The sequence below is a fragment of the Panthera leo genome, chromosome A3 (assembly GCF_018350215.1).
Source record: "Panthera leo isolate Ple1 chromosome A3, P.leo_Ple1_pat1.1, whole genome shotgun sequence".
Classification (NCBI taxonomy): domain Eukaryota; kingdom Metazoa; phylum Chordata; class Mammalia; order Carnivora; family Felidae; genus Panthera; species Panthera leo.
Genome location: NC_056681.1, coordinates 131,163,197 through 131,181,047, shown reverse-complemented (window position 1 = coordinate 131,181,047; position 17,851 = coordinate 131,163,197). Strand labels below are relative to the sequence as shown.

Sequence of the window (17,851 nt, the reverse complement as noted above, 5' to 3'; positions counted from 1 at the left end):
ACAGAGCTTGACAAGTATGCTTAGTGAATGGACGCAGCAGGGGTGCTTGTTCATTCGGAGAAAGGATGAAGGTGAACTTAGGTTGAAGAGCTAAGTATAAATTGCAGTATGGTCAGTAAGGCTGACTGCCGCGACATGGTTGTAGAAACTAAGGTTCTGGGTCAGAACAGTTAAGGGACTTGCTTGAAGAGTAGGTCTGAGATGGCAGCCGCCAGGCCCTGGAGGTTTTTGGAACGCTTTACCTGGCTACCGCGACAGCTGATGCACGCCCCCTGAATTCCGAGGCTTCGGGAACAGGTCAGTCTAGCCCGGTGAATTAAAATATGGGACTGTGGCTTTGGGGAGGATCATCAGAAACGTGGCCTAAAGTGCCGTGCCCACAGGAAAGCTAAGGTGGGCGGCGCAGGAGGGGCTGGCGGGTGCCAGCCTTCTTCCGAGGGAGGAGGCTCGGATCCCCGAGGCCAGAGGGGCCCTGAAAGCAGCAGAGCCGCTCGCGCGTCACGAGGGCCCTCGCGCGGCCCCGTTCGCCCCGCCCCGTCCCTCGCTCCGCCCCCGCCCCGCCCCTCGTCCCGCCCCCGCCGCCGCGGGCAGTCCTCGGTGACAGCGAGCGCGCGGCGGACAGAGAGTGTTTGCATACAAAGAAGGCCACGCGCGCGGCGCCGCAAGGTGAGTAGACGCCTCCGCGCCGCCCGGTCGCCCAGCCCCAGGCCGAGCCTCGGAGGAGCTCGGGCCGCTACCGGGAGGGGCCGCAGCCTCGGCCGGCCTGGCCGGGCGGGGCGGAGCCCGGCGGAGAGTGGGCGCGCGCGGCGACGCCGGAGCCGGCCGGGGGAAGGTGGTGACCCGATGCCGGAGGACCGTGCTCGGTCCCCGCGGCCCTTTCTGGGGGACGTGGTTCGGGGCGAGAGGCGGAGAAACAGGCCCGGGGCCCGGCGGCCTCGCGAGCATCCCTCGGGCCTTCCCTTTGGGTCGCCCGCAGGGCTGACCTTGACCCGCCTGGCGGACCCCAGGGGCGGCCGGACCTCGCTCTGTCCAGCGACGACGGGTGGGTTCCATCCGTGTAGTGGGCAGCCCTGCCGTGCGCCCGGAACTTTTACGAAAATGTCCCCTGGGGCTTCGGATTCTTGCTCTGCAGTTGAGGAAACTGAGGCTCAGGGAAGTTGACCTTCGTGCCCAAGGTCACACAGCTGCTAGGTGGCAGGTTGAACGGGGCTGGAATCTGGTTCTCGGATTACAGTTTGGTTCCTCCTCTGCCCGGCCTCTGTGCATCTTTCCTGCAGCCTATGGGTGCTAGGCCCAGTCGGCTCTATCACATGCCCCTGCGAATAATTTTATTTTGGGGAAGGCCAGGAACATGTAGGATGCAAAGTAGTGGCTTAGACATAACTCTAAGTGCCATAGGCTAGAGTGTAGACAGCTGGCACGTAATTTATGTGCAGAGTAGTCGCTGAAGAAACCAGATGTCAACCCAGTGTTTGACCACCAAACAGGAAACTTGAATTAAAAACAACGGATTAAGTCGGACAGTTTTTAGAACCTAATAGTTTCCCCAGGATAGTAGGAAGTATCTTGGAAAAGATGAGCTTGTAAAAGTTTTTTTTTTTTTTTTTAAATCAGAGAGATGGCATGATGCATGCGAAATTTACAGTTTATCTTTTGTTCTATAATTTGGGTCTTAGGAATAAAAGTAAGTGAGGAATGGATAGTAATTGAGAAATTAAACACACAGTTTTTTTTTTTTTTCTTTTTTACCCCACGTTGGAAGATCTGTTTGTTTTACAGTTCTGTATTTTGATAATTCTTCATATTTGTCAACATTTGTATCCTTATCAAGCACATTTGCTTATGGATGTGTGTTTTGGAGCTTTTATTCCTGTTTGGATGTAGGGCTGTGTGGTGTTGGGGAGGCGAGCCAGGCCCCTGGCAGAACTTTGTGGATCTGGAGGCACAGGGTGCCCGTGAGGAGGGCTGTTTGTAGGGTTGAGACACTTGTGCCCGATGCTGGCCTCTGGGCTGCAAATCATCACTCTGGGCCCCCCCCCCCCTTCTCGGCCACCCCTCTCCTATTGTGAGTTGGCATCTCCTGGCTTCTCCGTCTTCTGGGTTCAAGGTCGCAAAGGAACCCACAGGGGACAGACTGATTTGGGCCAGCATTCAGATGGGGGGACAGGGGAGGGTTGTAGGGAGCTTTTTCCGGGGGAGACCTGGTGGGGCGGGCGGGGGTTGCATCATTTGGGGCCACTTTTGGAACACTTTCGAGAAACACCGAGAAGGCCGCAATCCAACTGGGACACTGGGGCTAGTGCCTTGACCTGTTTGCACCTCCGCATGACCAGGGCAGAAGAGTTTGGAGCTGTTGAGGTACTGATGAGGAACACACGAGGTCCAGGTGGATCCGTGGTGCACTGTCAGCACTGGGGCGAGCCCCCTGGGAAGGGTGAAGTCCCACTCTACATGTTCTTGAACTCTGACCTCGTTTATTATGGCGTAAGCCCACTCACTTAAAATCAGAATGGAATTTGTGAAACAATTCGGGCAAAGCCTAACTTAATTCTTTTTTTTTTTTTAAAGGTTTATTTATTTATTTTTTAAAATTTTCTTTTTTAAGTTTATTTTTGAGACAGAGAGAGACAGAGCATGAACGGGGGAGGGGCAGAGAGAGAGGGAGACACAGAACCGGAAGCAGGCTCCAGGCTCTGAGCCATCAGCCCAGAGCCCGACGTGGGGCTCGAACTCACGAACCCCAACCGCGAGATCATGACTTGAGCTGAAGTTGGATGCTTAAGCGACTGAGCCACCCAGCTGCCCCAACCTAACTTAATTCTTAATTTATGGAAGCCTCCAAGGGCCCATTTGCTGGCCATTTCTGAAATGGGAGCTTTCTAAGCTGTGAGTGGAAGGTCTGGTGAGTGAGGGGCCCAGCGTCTACTTTTGCACCTGGCAGCGGGTCCAGGGTCCAGTTCCCGGGACACCAGGGCCCAGGCCCCTTGACGAGGGGGGCACCAGGGCCCTGAAGGCAGCCCCAGCCTCCTGATGTGCCCTTGGCCGGGCCCCTCCTTCCTGCGTCCCCTACACTTCCCTGGGTGCCTCTTCCTCTTCCCTCCCCTCTCCCCCTCCCCACCTTTTATTCAGCAAATGAGAAGTGAGCCTGGGCTGGGGCTGGGCTGTGTGCAGCTGGGGTGTTGTGAAGAAGAGCTTCTGCCTCCCCAGAGCTCTGGGTCTGGGCATAGGCCAGTATTTGTCACAGCACCGTTGGTGACCCACTGGTCCTAAAAATCAGTTTCGGTGGCCCACAGACATTGAAAAAAAGTGAAGTAGGACAGAAAAGAAGATAGATACTGTTTTGTGGAACTTGTTTTAGCTGTGGGGTGTGTGTGTGTATGTGTGTGTGTGTGTGTGTGTGTGTGTGTGTGTGTGTGTGTGTGTTTGCGGTCCAGTGGAGAGAGGGAAGATGGGGGTGTGGGTGTGGTTGTGTGTGGGGGGGAGGGACCGCACCACCCAGCACTGGCTTCCTCCTGGCCCACAGAAGTCCCTGCTTGGGGGGTGGGGAGGATGTGCCCAGGGTGGCCGTGCTTGTGCACTGCCCCCGCTGAGACGTGGGGAGGAAGGAAGGGAGCAGGCCGGCCCAATCTGGAGAGGAGCAGGGAGCTTTTCATGCCGGTGATCATGGCCACATCTCTCAACCCACCGACCAAGTTTTGTGATTCTTCCGAGAACTTAGAACTTCTTGCTGGTACTGAATGCTGGGGTTTCCAGAGCAAAGCAACAGGCGGTTAGAACGGTCGTGGCTCTGTGTCAACTGCTCCCCGAGTGTGAGGTACTCTGCATTGCTCACAAAGCCGACCACAGACCCTATGATCGAGACACGCCTGTTTGCTGGCTGCTTCTGGGACACCGTGAGCACATTTGCACCGCGCGCCTTGTTCCCGAAGGTCCCGCCCTCTCCTTGGATACGTGTACTTTCTCTTTTTTGGTGAAATCTTTGTCCGCATTCCTGGGTCTCCCTAGGCATACCCTTTGGTTTACAAACGACAGGATACAGTCAGTCAAGATCATGGGATAACAGGGCACAACCGCCCAACGAGACGTTCTCCTTGGCCACTGCTCTTGCCAAGGATTCTTGCCAGTGAATTCTACCTAATCACAGAACGCTGCTGCCCAACCCTGGGGTTGCCTTTGTGCTCAGAGTTGTGGACAGACAGAAATGTACTACCACCCTAGAGTAATACCCTTCTAATAGATCTGTGTGGATCTTAATCTACCACATTCTTTGGCCCAGTCTTTTTTGGGAAGGTGCGATGTAAATCGTTAAGGCATGAGCCTTAATTCAGAGTCGAGGAATCCTTTGTGGCTACAGGATTAGCGCCTGGCTTTCATTTGGTGTATGCGCTTTGCAGAGTACTTTAACGTGTACCGAGGACGACTAATCCCGTGAGGCAGACGACGACGTCAGTCCCTTTTTACAGATACGAAACTGAGGCTGGCAGAGAGGTTAGTAATTGGCCCGTGGGCACAGGTTAGTAGGACCCGGGATCTAACTGACACCAAGCACCTGCCTCCAGGAAGCCTGCATTCTTATCCCCTGAGCTGTCGACGGCACATTTGAACGTCAGGTGATACTTAGCCCTTCCCGAACTGCTGGGGTGGAGTGGGTGGGTGTCCTACAGGGATAGAAGTCGCAAAGGCAGGACGTCCTTTTCGACCAACACACAGATGTAGACGGAGAGCATTTGGAGGTGCGTCAGGAGAGGAGGCGAGCCCCGTGCTTGGTCAGTGAGTCGAATGGTTAAGAGCCAGAGAGGATCAGGCTCTACGCCTGGAGCTGTCTTGCCCGGCACATGGGCCGCCCTGTAGTTTAGATGTCCCCGTCCCCTACTGTCTGGGCCTTTTGTGCTCCTTGGCAAGGACCCGCACGAACACTCATCACATGGGATTATAAGATCCGGGTGTTGCAAAATCCCAGCTGGGGAGGAGGAGCTGAGTGGTCGCCCTGTGACCTTTCTGACCAAAGCAGCTCCCCCCTCCCCCCCCCCCCCCCCCCCCCCCACTGTGCCCTCATGTCTCAGCAGGTTCACTGACTGAGAGACCCTGACATTGAGTGGGCCAGGCTTTTCCATCCCTCACCCAGTTCTCTGATGTCATTAAGAATTAACGTCAAAGTAATACCTATGCGTTTAAAGAACACCCCCCAGAGGTGAGCCTGTGAACCTTATTTGGTGTGTAAATCCATCCAGAGTTTCTTTGGTTGTGTGCATCTCAGAATATGTAGGAATGTAATTCTTAAAAAAGCGGATTCATGTTATAAATGTTTTTGTCCTCTTTCACTCAGTTTATACCTTTTCATGTTAGTATTTGGGGAACTGCTCCCTTTGTGTGTGCATGTGTGTGGTTTTTGTTTGTTTGTTTTTTTTTAAGCAGTCGTAATGATCTTCTGATACATGGTTTATTTAACCAGAGTCCTAGAGATATTTAAGTGGTTTCTGATTTTCTAGATTACAGTCAACACTGCCATGACCGTTTGGTACATGGACCTTACAGAAGTAGGGTTGCTGGGGAAGTAAGTGCATAAAATGACAGATCGGGCCCCAATGTTCACCCCACTTATTACCCACCAGCAGTCGGTGATCACTTGGTTTCCCCTGCTCTCACCAACCCTGGGGTTTTTACGAAATGCTCCAATTTTATACCATCTGAAAGACTTCCTTTGCATATCTTAAATTATGAATGGGGTTGAGGATCTTCTCATGTGTCATTGACCAGACGGATCTCTTTCTCTGTGAACCCTCTCTGTATTTTGTCCATTTGTTTTTCTATACAGTTAGCGTGAGGCCACCTTCAACGGACATTAAGATTCTAGAGATGGGTGGTTATGAACGGGTGTGGCCAGGGGTTTTGCATTTTGGCAGACATTCCAAGAAAGCAGAGTGTCTTGGCAAAGTTGTGCGGTCTGGAGAAAGATTCTGTCGATTGTGGGTGAAACGTTGATTTTCCTGATGTAATAACTAGGCAAGAAGTTCCGAGACCTCCCTCCTGCTGACCACGCGTTAGCCAACGGCTGCTTTTCTGGAACCATGTGAGACGGGCTGACTGATGCTTATGGGCATCTGTTGCGTGCCAGGAATTGTACAGAGTAGCTCCAGTGGGGGGCGCACCTGCCCGTGGTGGGGGGCATCAGAGGAGGAGAAAACTTCCTGGGCCTTTGCTCTATTTCCTGCAGGGTATTAGCACCCTCAATCCAGACACGCTCTGCACACGTGCCCCTCCCGCTGCGCCCTCCTTCCCGTGGGATCGCCTGGGAGCCGGCTCTCCGCTCCCTCTGGTCCTGCAGCTGAGCTGTGATGATCGAGGGCTCCGAATGATCCGCCTTAATTCAGAAAGGGTCCTGGTGGGGGGACGCTCGGGCCAGCTGGCTTTTCCGCCTCATCACTTTTGTCAGCAGGTACTCGTGGTCCGACCTGCAAGCTTTTTAGAAGCATCTCCAGCTTTTCTGGCGAGTTTTCTTTCTGTGGTGGGGAGTGTTTCCTGATGGATGCTGGCATGCCAGTAAAGGCCCCGATTCGCCTTTCATCGGTATGGACACACACAGGACTTGACGCTTGTTCAAGAAGCTTCTCGCAGTGCCATGCTCAGTCCAGAACTGGCAAGGAGGGAAGAGGTTGGCCGTGGAGAGTGCTGCCAGAGTGGTGGGGCAGGGGTGAAACATACGGATCTCGACCTTGGGGCTGGTATTCTTTTCTCTGCCTCTTTTTTTTTTTATTTTTTTATTTTTTTAAATATTTATTTATTTTTGAGACAGAGAGACAGAGCATGAACGGGGGAGGGTCAGAGAGAGGGAGACACAGAATCCGAAGCAGGCTCCAGGCTCTGAGCCATTAGCACAGAGCCCGATGCAGGGCTCGAACCCAGGGACCGGACCGCGAGATCATGACCTGAGCCGAAGTTGGACGCTCAACCGACTGAGCCACCCAGGCGCCCCCTTTTTCTCTGCCTCTTGACCTTGGGGCTGGTATTCTTTTCTCTGCGTCACACTACCACCCAGTCACCCCTTCCTTTTTGTCGTTTATGTGTAACTTGTCACTCCTGCTGATTGATAAATATCAATTCACCAGGCTCTGAAAAAAGACTTCTGTGTGGTTAATATAAATCACAAGAGGCAGACACACTATTTATAAGCCAGTGTCATTTTCTTGCAAGCCTTATTAGTCATGAGACCGTTTTTAGGATTTCTTAGAAATTGTCTTTTTTTTTTTCCCCCTTTTTTTAATGCTTTGGGTGAAAATGCGCCCTCAGCTCCTAACCTCCCAGGTGAATGTGATCTTGGGCAGCCCCAGCTGCAGCACAATGTTTGTGTTTTCACAACGAGCTGGTCAGGTTTGGATCCTGGACACAGAGACAGAATGTGCTCAGAGTACAGCCCGGGTGGTGAATGGAGGCCCCCCGACTCCTCTGAGACCCGGCTGGGGTGCTGACAGCACCTTCCTCGCCTGTCAGGTGCAGGGGGCGCAGGGGGGTAGTCACGTAGCTGTCCTCACATGGCCTCAGGACAATGAAGAATGAGACATCCCCAGGCTTCAAGGACCTGTGGGGGAGAGAGCCCCAGGGAAGCACATTTGACTGTATCTTTGAGGAACCGCAGTCCTAACTAAAAGTCACATGACTTAAATACTACACAAGGGTGCTCACTCTCCAAGGCAAATTCTGCAGTTTTCAGAAAAGTCCTAAATGGGCATCCATATTCAGTTGTTAATTACTGAGCCAATTAAGATCTAAGACTTCCAGCTTCTCGGGGTTCCCCGGGTGGCTCAGTCGGTTAAGCGTCCGACTCTTGGTTTCGGCTCAGGTCATGATCTCGCGGTTTGTGGGTTCGAGCCCCGTGGTGCTGACAGTGTGGAGCCTGCTTGGGATTCTCTCTCTCTCTGCCCCTTTCCTGCTCACACACATGGTCACATTCGGAGAGCAAATAAACTTCAAAAAAAAAAAAAAAAAGAAGGACTTCCAGCTTCTCAAGGACAGGGCTTAATCTTACCTGGTGTCAAACCCAGAGCCAGGTACACGGCGAGCATCTGTGTCCTCTCTGCCTCGTGACAGGAGGAATGATCCGTGTGTGTGGGGGGGGGCAGTATTGGTTGGTCACTCACCTGTCCTCAGGGACACCTTTCTGACATTTAAGGTGGATCAGGATAAAAGGAGGAGGGGGCGATTTTATCCGTGAGTATTCAGACTTGACCAGTAAAATCTTGCCCCTTTTCTCCTTGAACTCAAACGGAAGGAACCACTTTCTGGGCTCCCGCTTCACCTGTGTGCCCCCCACCCCCGCCACCGCCCCGGGACATGGCAGAGGGTGAGGCTGGCCTGCTGCTCCTGGACCGACTGGGAAGCACAGGTGTATCTGTGGAGCAAGCGGACCAGTCTCCCAATCGGGCACCAGCTTAGGAGAAGGCAGTGACCTACTAGGACGGACCGCCGTGGGGAGCTCTGGCCTCACCGTTGGAGAAGCGGACATATTTGCATCTACTGCGCCTTATAGCTTCCTGCATATGTCCCTTGAAGTCTGCGTGTGTGTCTCTGTACAGAGATACGACTGTCCAGTGTTTTGGGAGGTTTGTAGGGTGGTCCCAAAGTCGGATACAGACTTCTCCTGGATTCGAATGCTCCTTCCGCCCCTTACCTGCATCGGGACCCAGAGCAACTTACATACATAAACTCCACAGTTCAGTTTCCTTCTCTGCAAGATGGGAAAACTCTTGTTTCGCACCATTGTGAGGAAGGGATACGTAGTTTAAACTCTGTTATTATCGCCGTCTGGACAGCGTACCAGCCTTCATGGTAGGTGACAATGGACTGTGGTTTGTGCCACGGCGGTTCACTGCTGTACTGTCTTTGCCTGGTGTCGCCAGTACATTCTGGGTATTTAGAAGCCTCTCAGGTGGTTCTCCTTTGGCCAAAGTAGCTGGCAGGCTGGGGGCTGATTAAATTGTCAGTGTCCGTTGGCCCTTGAGAGCAGCAGTTCTGTGTCCGGGTAGAACCTGCTGCTGCTCCGAGGAACAGGAGCCCGAGGCTTCACCCCAGGCTGATGCTGGGTCGGTTCCCAGTCACGAAGCTCCCGGATGTACCGTGAAGCCAGATTCCACAGGTGTTCCTTGGGCACCTGCCACGACGATGCGTGTTTGCCCTGTGTGCGCGGGCAGTGGGTCAGGGGCAGGCTGGTGCCAGGAAATGATGAATCATTCTGTGGGGGAAAATGCTAGAGAAATCTTCCGACAGAAAGAAAGGTGTTTTGACCTTCTAGTCCTTGAGGGCCGTGGGGGAAGGCTTAGAATTTACCTCCCAGGAGACCCTGAGATGAGGTAGCTGAAGAGGGTGTGAATGGCGAAAATACCCCCTTGAGAGCCAACCGCAGAGTCCGACTGGTCTAGTGACTTACTCAGGGAGGTAGTGACAATGAGTCACGTTTGCCACCTGTCCTCTAATGGCAGAGGGTTTTCCTAAGTTATCTTGTTTCACGCTCATGATGGTGAGGTTCCATCAGAGATGTGGTGTTAATACCTTACTCCCAAGCACAGAGCTCACAAATTTTGCAGGGGGACAATCAAGTCCGACCATCTGACCCTATATTTTGTGCAGTTCCTATTTCTCAGACTTTGTCCTTTTTTTTTTTAATTTGAGAGAGAGAGAGAGAGAGAGAGAGAGAAAGAGAGAATGCGAGCAAGACAGGGGCAGCGGGGGAGAGAGAGAATCCCAAGCAGGCCCCATGCTCCACGTGGAGCCCTCCGCGGGGCTCGATCCCAGGAACCGTTCCTACCTGAGCCGAAATCAGGAGTCGGACGCTCAACTGATTGAGCCACCCAAGTGCCCTTGTTTTTCAGACTCTTCTCCTTCCTGTGTCATGGCCTGTTTGTGGACAAGAAATGTCTTAAGAGCCTGTTATTTGAATGCATTTGCAGTGAATTTTGTTTGCAGCGTTGTCTTCATGAACTTTATGTACCTGGGAGCCCACAATTCTCATTCTTTATTTCTTCTTGTTTGTAAATTTTAGCACTTTCCCCCTCATTCCCAGGGTTGTCAGGCTGCTGCAGAGGTGATCTGCCCGGGTGGAATGTTTTTGTGATGGGACAAAACGAACAAACAAAAACAACCCAAACCCCTACCCCCCCCCCCACCCTTGGTTTCTTGCTTGGAGTGAAGACTTGATTTCATGGTGTTGCCGCGAGCAGGTCACAGAATCATCAGGTTAGAGCCCCATCAAATTCTTGAATTCTCTCCACAACGTTTTTGCCACCTGGTGGTTTAGACTCTTTGGTGAGACCACCACTGATGGTGAGCTCAGTCCCTCTAATGAGCCAGTTTCCTTAGAAGCCTGGTCTCACAGACTGTGCCCCCCGGCTCTGGGAAGTCCTGTCCGTAATTCTGACTTTAATTGCAATCTATGATCGTCTATACAGCACTGGGTACCCTGTCCACCGGGGCTGAATATTACGTGACATTTAGATCTGTTTTTCTAAAGCCACGCGGCCGATTTTCTTTAACTGGGCCTCACCCATTTATACCGGTTTCATGCACCGAGATTGGGAAGCAGCGCTACGTGGAGGAGAGCAGGGGAGTCTCGGGGTTCAACTTGGGCTCCCGCCCTCACTCTGCTGCTGGCCGCGCTACTCTGAGCGTCTCACCCACCTGGTGCCCTGGGTTCTGCATTAGAAATGGGGTAACTGGTGTTACCCATTGTTGTTGTTGTTTTTTTTTTTTGTCTTTTCGCTTTAATTTTTTTTAATGTTTATTTATTTTTGAGACAGAGACCCCAAATGTGAGCGGGGGAGGGGCAGAGAGAGATGGAGACACAGAATCCGAAGCAGGCTCCAGGCTCCAGGCTCCGAGCTGTCAGCACAGAGCCCGACCCATGAGCCGTGAGATATGACCTGAGCGGAAGTCGGACGCTCAACCGACTGAGCCACCCAGGCGCCCCTATGCTTTTGGATTTTGTGTTTTATCTGTTTGGCTCTAATATAAGTACCACAGTAGTTTCTAATTTAGGGAAAACTGTCTGGAAAGACGTTATTCCCATAAGATTTCATAGCTTCAGAATATCTTCTGGAAAGCTAGAAGATGCCCTGTTTAAAAAAAAAAAAAAAAAAAAAAAAAAAAAAAAAAAAAAATATATATATATATATATATATATATATATACACACACACATATGTATATTTGTATGTATATTTGAGATGAAAACCACTAGACTTCACAGGGATTCGGTCTGGGGTGAGTAAGGAGCAGGTGTCTCCAGCGTGCCCCTCTGTCCCACTGGATGCGTAAGCATTTTGTTTTGTGTTTTTACAGGTGGTACTCGGGTTATGCTTGAGGTAGTTAAGATGCTTTGTTCTTCAAAACGTTCCCCTCGCTGCCCGACCCGGAGTGGTAGTGACCGTGGGGAAGGAGGACGGTAATGAGATTGACGAGCCGGTGAAGGGACGGAGTCCATCTCAGGCTGGCTGGTCTGGCTTCCTATCTTGAGGGAAATCAATTTACCTTCTTCCTTGAGCCCTTTCACTTTGAACAGATCCGAGGAAGTGAGATTGGCGTCCAGCTCGTCTGTTCTTGGGTTCGCCCAGTATTTGCCCAGCGCTTATTTAGAGGAAATCCTGCAAGAGGAGAGATAAAGAGCCATGGACCAACCCCCCCCGCCCCCCGACTTGCCTGCACCCCTCACTCAGCCAAGCAGAAGCCGGGGGTGAACCGGGCGCCCCCCTCCTCCCCTGAAAGGCTGTCCCATGCCTCCTAGGTCCAGGCAAACATTATTCATCTTCCTGAAATGACTTCTGGTTGGTACAGTGTTCTCGCTCACCCCCTTTTAAAATTGTGGTGACGTACACGTCACAGAAAACGGGACTGTCTCAGCCATTTGCAGGTGTGCAGTTCAGAACCTTCGTATGAGGACTTTCACCCCGTTGGCGCGTCTATCCCTCCCTCCAGCTCCAGCTTTTGTTTCTTACTGACTCCCCTTCCCTCCTCCCTGAAGCCGAGGGTAATAATCACTCTTCTACTTCCTGTTTCTAGGGATTTCCGTGCTCTAGGGACTTTATGTGGGCGGAATCGTACATAAGGCATTTGACCTTATGCGATTGGCTTATTTCACTTAGCATGACGTCCTCAAGGTGTATCCACGTTGTAGCGAATATCAGAATTGCCTTCCTTTCTAAGGCTAATACCCCATTGGGTGTATACACCACATCTTGTTTATCTGTTCATCATCCATCAAGGGACACTTGGGTGGTTTCCACCTCGTGGAACCATCGAGATAACGCGTCTGGGAACGTGGGCGTGCAAGAATCTCTCTGAGACCCTGCTTTTGGTTTTTGGGGATCTGTACGTAGAAGTGGAATGGCGGGGTCATACGGTAATTCTGTTTTTAATGTTCTGAGGAACTGTGTTCTGTACTGTTTCATACACCGCGCCGCACCGTTTCGCATTCTGACCAACAACACACATAGATTCCAGTATCTTCCCAACCTTGCCAACCCGTGTTTTTCCCGTGTTTCAGATAGTATTCGTCCAAGCAGTCCCCTTCCTAAAAGATTCTCCGTGGTTGGTTAAGACAGTCCCTGTAGACACCGAGGAGCATATTGCCAGGTGGGGCCACGAACCTGTCATTTGCTGAGAATTATGGAACAGGCTCCCTGCTTCCAAATGGAGATATTTTCCGATCGGCAAATACGTTATTCAATAGAAGGGGCAGCTGAAGATAGCAAAGTAACTTCCGGTTGTTTGTGGTGGGAAAATTACACCACGCACGAAGGGAAGATCGCAGGACCAGGAATCAGGCTGTCGGGGTCCCGCTCCGTCTCTTGGAGACGGGGAGCGCTGCCTGTCACCTTCCGTGTCTGGGCTTCTTTCTGTCAAACGAGGTGTCGGAATAACAACCCAGGGTCCTGCCACCTTCGAAATCTTCAGATTCTGCACAACAGCCTTGAGTTTGCTCGCTGACACGGGGGAGGGAAGCTTTGTTCTTGAGGACGGGAGAGCAGAGCACCATTTAGTCTGAATTATTGAAGATGCCCTTTCAGGCTTTATCTTCAGGCCATCGGACCTCGCAGGTCACCCAGGCAGATGTCCTCGTCTCACAGATGAGGAGCTGGGATGCCGACATGTGGGAGTACCATCCAGTTACGAGCATTCTCTTTGTTGGGAATACGGCATGCTGGCCGGTGGGTCCCCGGCCGCGTGAGCAGGGGCAGGGGCTGGGGCGCGGGTTGGGGGCCTCGATGCAGGGAGGCAGTCGCCTGTCCCTCAGGGACCAGCAGGGCCCACGGCTGAGGGTGATGAAGCCGGAAGGGGCCAGGGAGAAGGGAGGGGGACTGACAGAACCAAATCAGAGGTCGCCTCCGAACCCAGGCCTGTGACCTTGGGCATTTGCCTCGTTGCACCTTTGCTTGTCCTTAAGTTTCCTTGTCTGAAAGGCCTCGTGTCTACGGCGCTGTTGTGAGAATCACTCGAGCACCTGGTCATGTGAGAGAAATCGTACCAAAATGTTCATGCTGCTTACACTTGGCTATAGAGTTAGAGGTTTACCCCTCTCGGTGAGTCCTGTATGTTAAACTCTACATTGAACATCGAGGTGGTGCGTTTTTTTTTTTTTTTTTTTTTTTTTTTTTCGGTAAAATGATTCCCTAGAAGAAATATCAGGGTTCTTGGCCCTGGCTGGCTCCTGCGACTCTCGATCTCGGAGTCATGAGTTCGAGCCCCACCTTGGGCATAAGGCTTCCTTAAAAAAAACCCTTTAAGAGAACAAAACAGATGAACCTAAGGGAAGGGAAACAAAAAGAATATAAAAACAGGGAGGGGGGCAAAACAGAAGAGACTCTTAAATATGGAGGACAAACTGAGGGTTGCTGGAGGGGGTGTGGAGGGGGGATGGGCTACATGGGGGAGGGGCACTAAGGAATCCACTCCTGCAATCATTGTTGTACTGTATGCTAACTAATTTGGATGTAAATTATAAAAAAAAAAAAAAATGAAAATGAAAAAAATAAAAATAAATAAAATCTTTAAAAAACAAACAAATAAAAAAACCCTAAAACAAAACCAAGATGTATCAAGGTTCCAAGGAGTGCTTTTTTTTCCGCATTGTTCATCTCCAGGAACGGTCCCCTCTCCCCTGTTACACGAAGTCAGTTAGCTTGCACGGCTACACAGATTTAGAAATCATGCCGTTTTCTATTTTCGCGTCCACGTGACTTGCGTTAGCCGTGGGTGCCGGGCCGCGTCACGCAGACCCCGTCTAAGGGAGGCTGGCCCGAGCGCGTCTCCGCATGTGTGCACGGAAGGGTCTGCTCGTCTCTTTCTGGGGGAGACGGGTGGTGGCGATCAAGAGGGTGCCACTTAAAATTGTACAGTGAGCCAGTCGGGGCCTTCTTGCGCTCTTTTCTCTGGAGGTTTTGTTCATTGCTGTTGGGGTTCTGGCCTGTTCTAAGTTGGCCCTAAATCAACAGTTCGTGTTTGCCCCCTGCCTGCAGGGTGTTTGGCCAGCCAGCATTGAGCCTCGGTTTCCTCATTTGTAAAGCGGGGGGTTGGGGTGCTGCTCTCACTTCCACACGTCACAGGAGTTGAGGTGCGGCTTATGAAAGGTAGTTTTTGGTTTTTTCACTTGAAAAGAGAAGGCTTGGTCCTTAGCCTCCGGGACAATCTGGCTTCGCCAAGTGACAGGAAAACCACAGGGCTAAGTCAGGGACACATCAGGGCGAGAAAGTTCATAGAACCGAACTGCGCAAACAGGTCAGGGACAGGCGTGCGTACTCAAGGTCGTGGTCGCCGGGATCATTGTCAGGGACCCGAAGATGGGTGGGCTCAGCGTGGTCCCTCACACCCCCATGGAGGGCGGGTGGTCACCTTGACGAATCGGGGCGTGATGGGTGGGAGGGAGGGTGAGGTCTTGGGGTCCAGCGATTGGAAGTCAGAACGTGCAAACCCTCCATGCTCAGGTGGTGAAACCACGTGGCCTCAGGAGGCCCGGTCAAGTGCACAGAGAGGAGAGGGGAGCGCAGGTTTGACCGGGCCTTCGCTTGAGGTCAGCAAAGCCGGGGAAGAAGGGACCCGCAGGCTGGCAAGAAGGGAGCCCCAAGGGAGCTGCATCCTGAGGACAGGTACCCCGGGTGGGGGTGGGGGGGGGCGCAGTCACCTCTGAGAGCACGAGGCCCGGGGAGGCAGAGCCAGGAGGAGTGGATGGCAGACGACGGCTGCAGGGTTGGCTCCCGAGGGCTGTGGGCCAGTCTGTGAGTCACATCGGGGCACGCGACGGGGCCAGACCATGGAACCGGAGGGTGGGCTTTGCCGAGGTGGGCAGGTGGGCCGCTGAGGACCAGCACTGAGGCGGCCGTGGAGCCCGAATATGGCACCAGCTCACGGCCGGGCCCCTGGACCCGAGCACATCCGGCTGCCTCTTCGTGGCCTCCTTTCGGGCCGGAGTCTTGTCTGCACCATCATCAGCAGCCGCCACTTAGTCTTCCAGCCTCTGGCTTTTTCTGGCCAGTCTGCACGTCATTATCATGACACTCACTTGAAATCATGGATCGAATCATCGTTTTGTCGTTCCCAAATCTGCGGTGGCTTTGCGTTGCCACCTAGAAACGTCCGGACCTCCCAGCGGGGCTCAAACGCTCCATCTTTTCCCTGCATGTCCTCTGTCACGGGCACAGCACCCCCTGCAGGGCTCTGGTCCACCTTTTCCCACCTCCCTGCCCTGGCGTGGCCCCTCCGCCTCCCTGGGTCATGGCCCTTAGCGTCTGCCTAGAACAGACATAGCAGTGACATATTCTAGTTCCTTGTGTTTTACTTCTGTCGCCCCCATGAGCCTGTGGATCCCTTCAGGGGACAGGGACTTGGTCTTTTTTATCTCTGCGTCCCCGCCACCAGGCCCCTTGTAGAGGAGACACCCGGGTGTTTGCTGACCGGACTTCAGTTGATTAGCTGGGCAGACAAACCAAAGTGGTTCGGATGAATGTCTCCTGGAGTCATGGGCCAGAGTCAGATAGGCAGGCCAAGACCGGGATGGAGGTTGTTCTAAATAAAAGTCATTGTTTTTCCTTCTCAAGTGAAAACAGCCACTTTTTTCAACTCATATTATTGAATATCTGTTCTCTTTGGCATGGGGGGGGCGGATAGATACGAAGAGGTAGCAAATACAGTCTCTTCTCGAGAGTCTTAAGATTTCGTGTGTAAAACCTACGTGTGACGACAGAGTGAGGCTGGCAGGGGCCGTAAGGGTGCCGTAAGCAAGAACCGTAGGCCCAGAGGGGAAGAGCCCAGTGCTACCAGTTGGGGTTCCTGGGGCCGCTGCCGTGGAGGTTTGTGGGCTTGCTGACCGGGTCGGGGGTAGATGGATAGCGGGCTCATTCCGGTGGACCAAGATGATGTGAACAAGCTGTGAAAGTCACACGTGTAAACACGTGTGTTTGACGTGACCATGAGCCCGTTTGGACTGACTCTAGAGAGATGGCCTTCTCTGAATTAATTGTGCGTCTGTGTGTGTGTTTGTGTCTCTGTTTTCCAGACTCAAACCATGAATTACGTTGGGCAGTTGGCGGGCCAGGTGTTCGTCACCGTGAAGGAACTCTACAAGGGCTTGAATCCTGCCACCCTGTCTGGATGTATTGATATCATCGTCGTCCGCCAACCCAACGGGAGCCTTCAGTGTTCCCCTTTCCACGTGCGCTTTGGGAAGATGGGGGTCCTGCGCTCCCGAGAGAAAGTGGTAAGAGCGTAGGACCCGGTGACCTGGGGTACAGTTTCTTTCTTCAGAGAAAAATCATCGTATTTCTGTCTGTACACAGAGCTTTGGACCTCTGGGATCGTGGCTTCACACTGGAAGGGGCTGGTCACTGAATTGACAAGTATATTATCTCCAACTGTGGTGTTAAATTGCTCCAAAACGTAGTGGCAAAAACCAGCTACTTATTAAGCTCGTGGGTTCTGTGAGTCAGGAATTCAGACCGAGCGTGGCCAGGCTGGGGTTTCTCTGCCCTCTGCCATCTGGAGCCTCAGTTGGAGGACCCGCTCCAAAGATGCGGTCACTCACATGGCTGGTGGCCCCTCGGCTGGGCTCTCAGCTGAGAGCGTTGGCCAGAATGCCCACATGTGGCCTCTCCATGTGGCCTGGGTGGCCGCACGACACGGCGGCTGGATATAGGGTGAGCATCTCCAGAGGAAAGGAGCCAGGTGGACCCTGCCTTCTTCTGACCCGGCCTCGGGAGTTTCACAGAGCCACTTCTGTTGTGCTCTGCTTGCTGTGCACAATCGCAAGCCTTCCCGGGCTCAGGGTGGGGGGTGGGGGGCAAATAGACTCCACTTCCGATGGCGGAGAGCACGTCTGGATGGATTGATTGAGGTTTGGAATTGTGAGATCCTTCGGGGATGTATGTGATTCAAATATGTGTATGTAGGACACGGCATCCCCCATGAGGTTTCCTGTGGTGGTGGGGTGTGTTTTTCCTTCAGGTTGACATAGAAATCAACGGGGAATCCGTGGATTTGCACATGAAGTTGGGCGACAATGGAGAAGCGTTTTTTGTTCAAGAGACTGAGAGTGATCAGGTAAGGAAGGCTGGGCGGTCAGCGTTACTTCCTAGTTTTGAATTTCGAGCAGTGCTTATCTAGAGGACGCAGCGGAAGTTTGTGTGGCGAAGTAATGCTCGTGCTGGGCGGTGTAGACCATCACGGCAGAGAAGGGTGGCTGTTTCCCTGTACCAGGGGTTTTTGCGCCAGACGGGTGGGTGTGTGCTATGTCCACACAAGGCTCACCGGTCCTGCTTCCGCGTGCCCACCGTGTCCAAGGAGACGGGAACCAAAGCACATCCAAGCTGTTGTCCAA

General features: G+C 52.7%; 1 protein-coding gene across 3 annotated transcripts in view; it reads left to right on the top strand.

The window, feature by feature from the left end:
• The window catches only part of LPIN1 (lipin 1), an 80,790-nt gene that overhangs the window by 11,363 nt on the left and 51,576 nt on the right, over positions 1-17,851 (top strand). For 2 of the 3 annotated variants that reach the window (XM_042933651.1, XM_042933649.1), the window contains exons 2-3: positions 16,535-16,735; positions 17,479-17,574. In XM_042933651.1, coding sequence (XP_042789585.1) covers positions 16,535-16,735; positions 17,479-17,574 — 297 coding nt within the window. Of the gene's footprint in view, positions 1-644; positions 667-16,534; positions 16,736-17,478; positions 17,575-17,851 lie in introns of those variants that run through there. The other variant, XM_042933650.1, reaches the window with a different exon arrangement.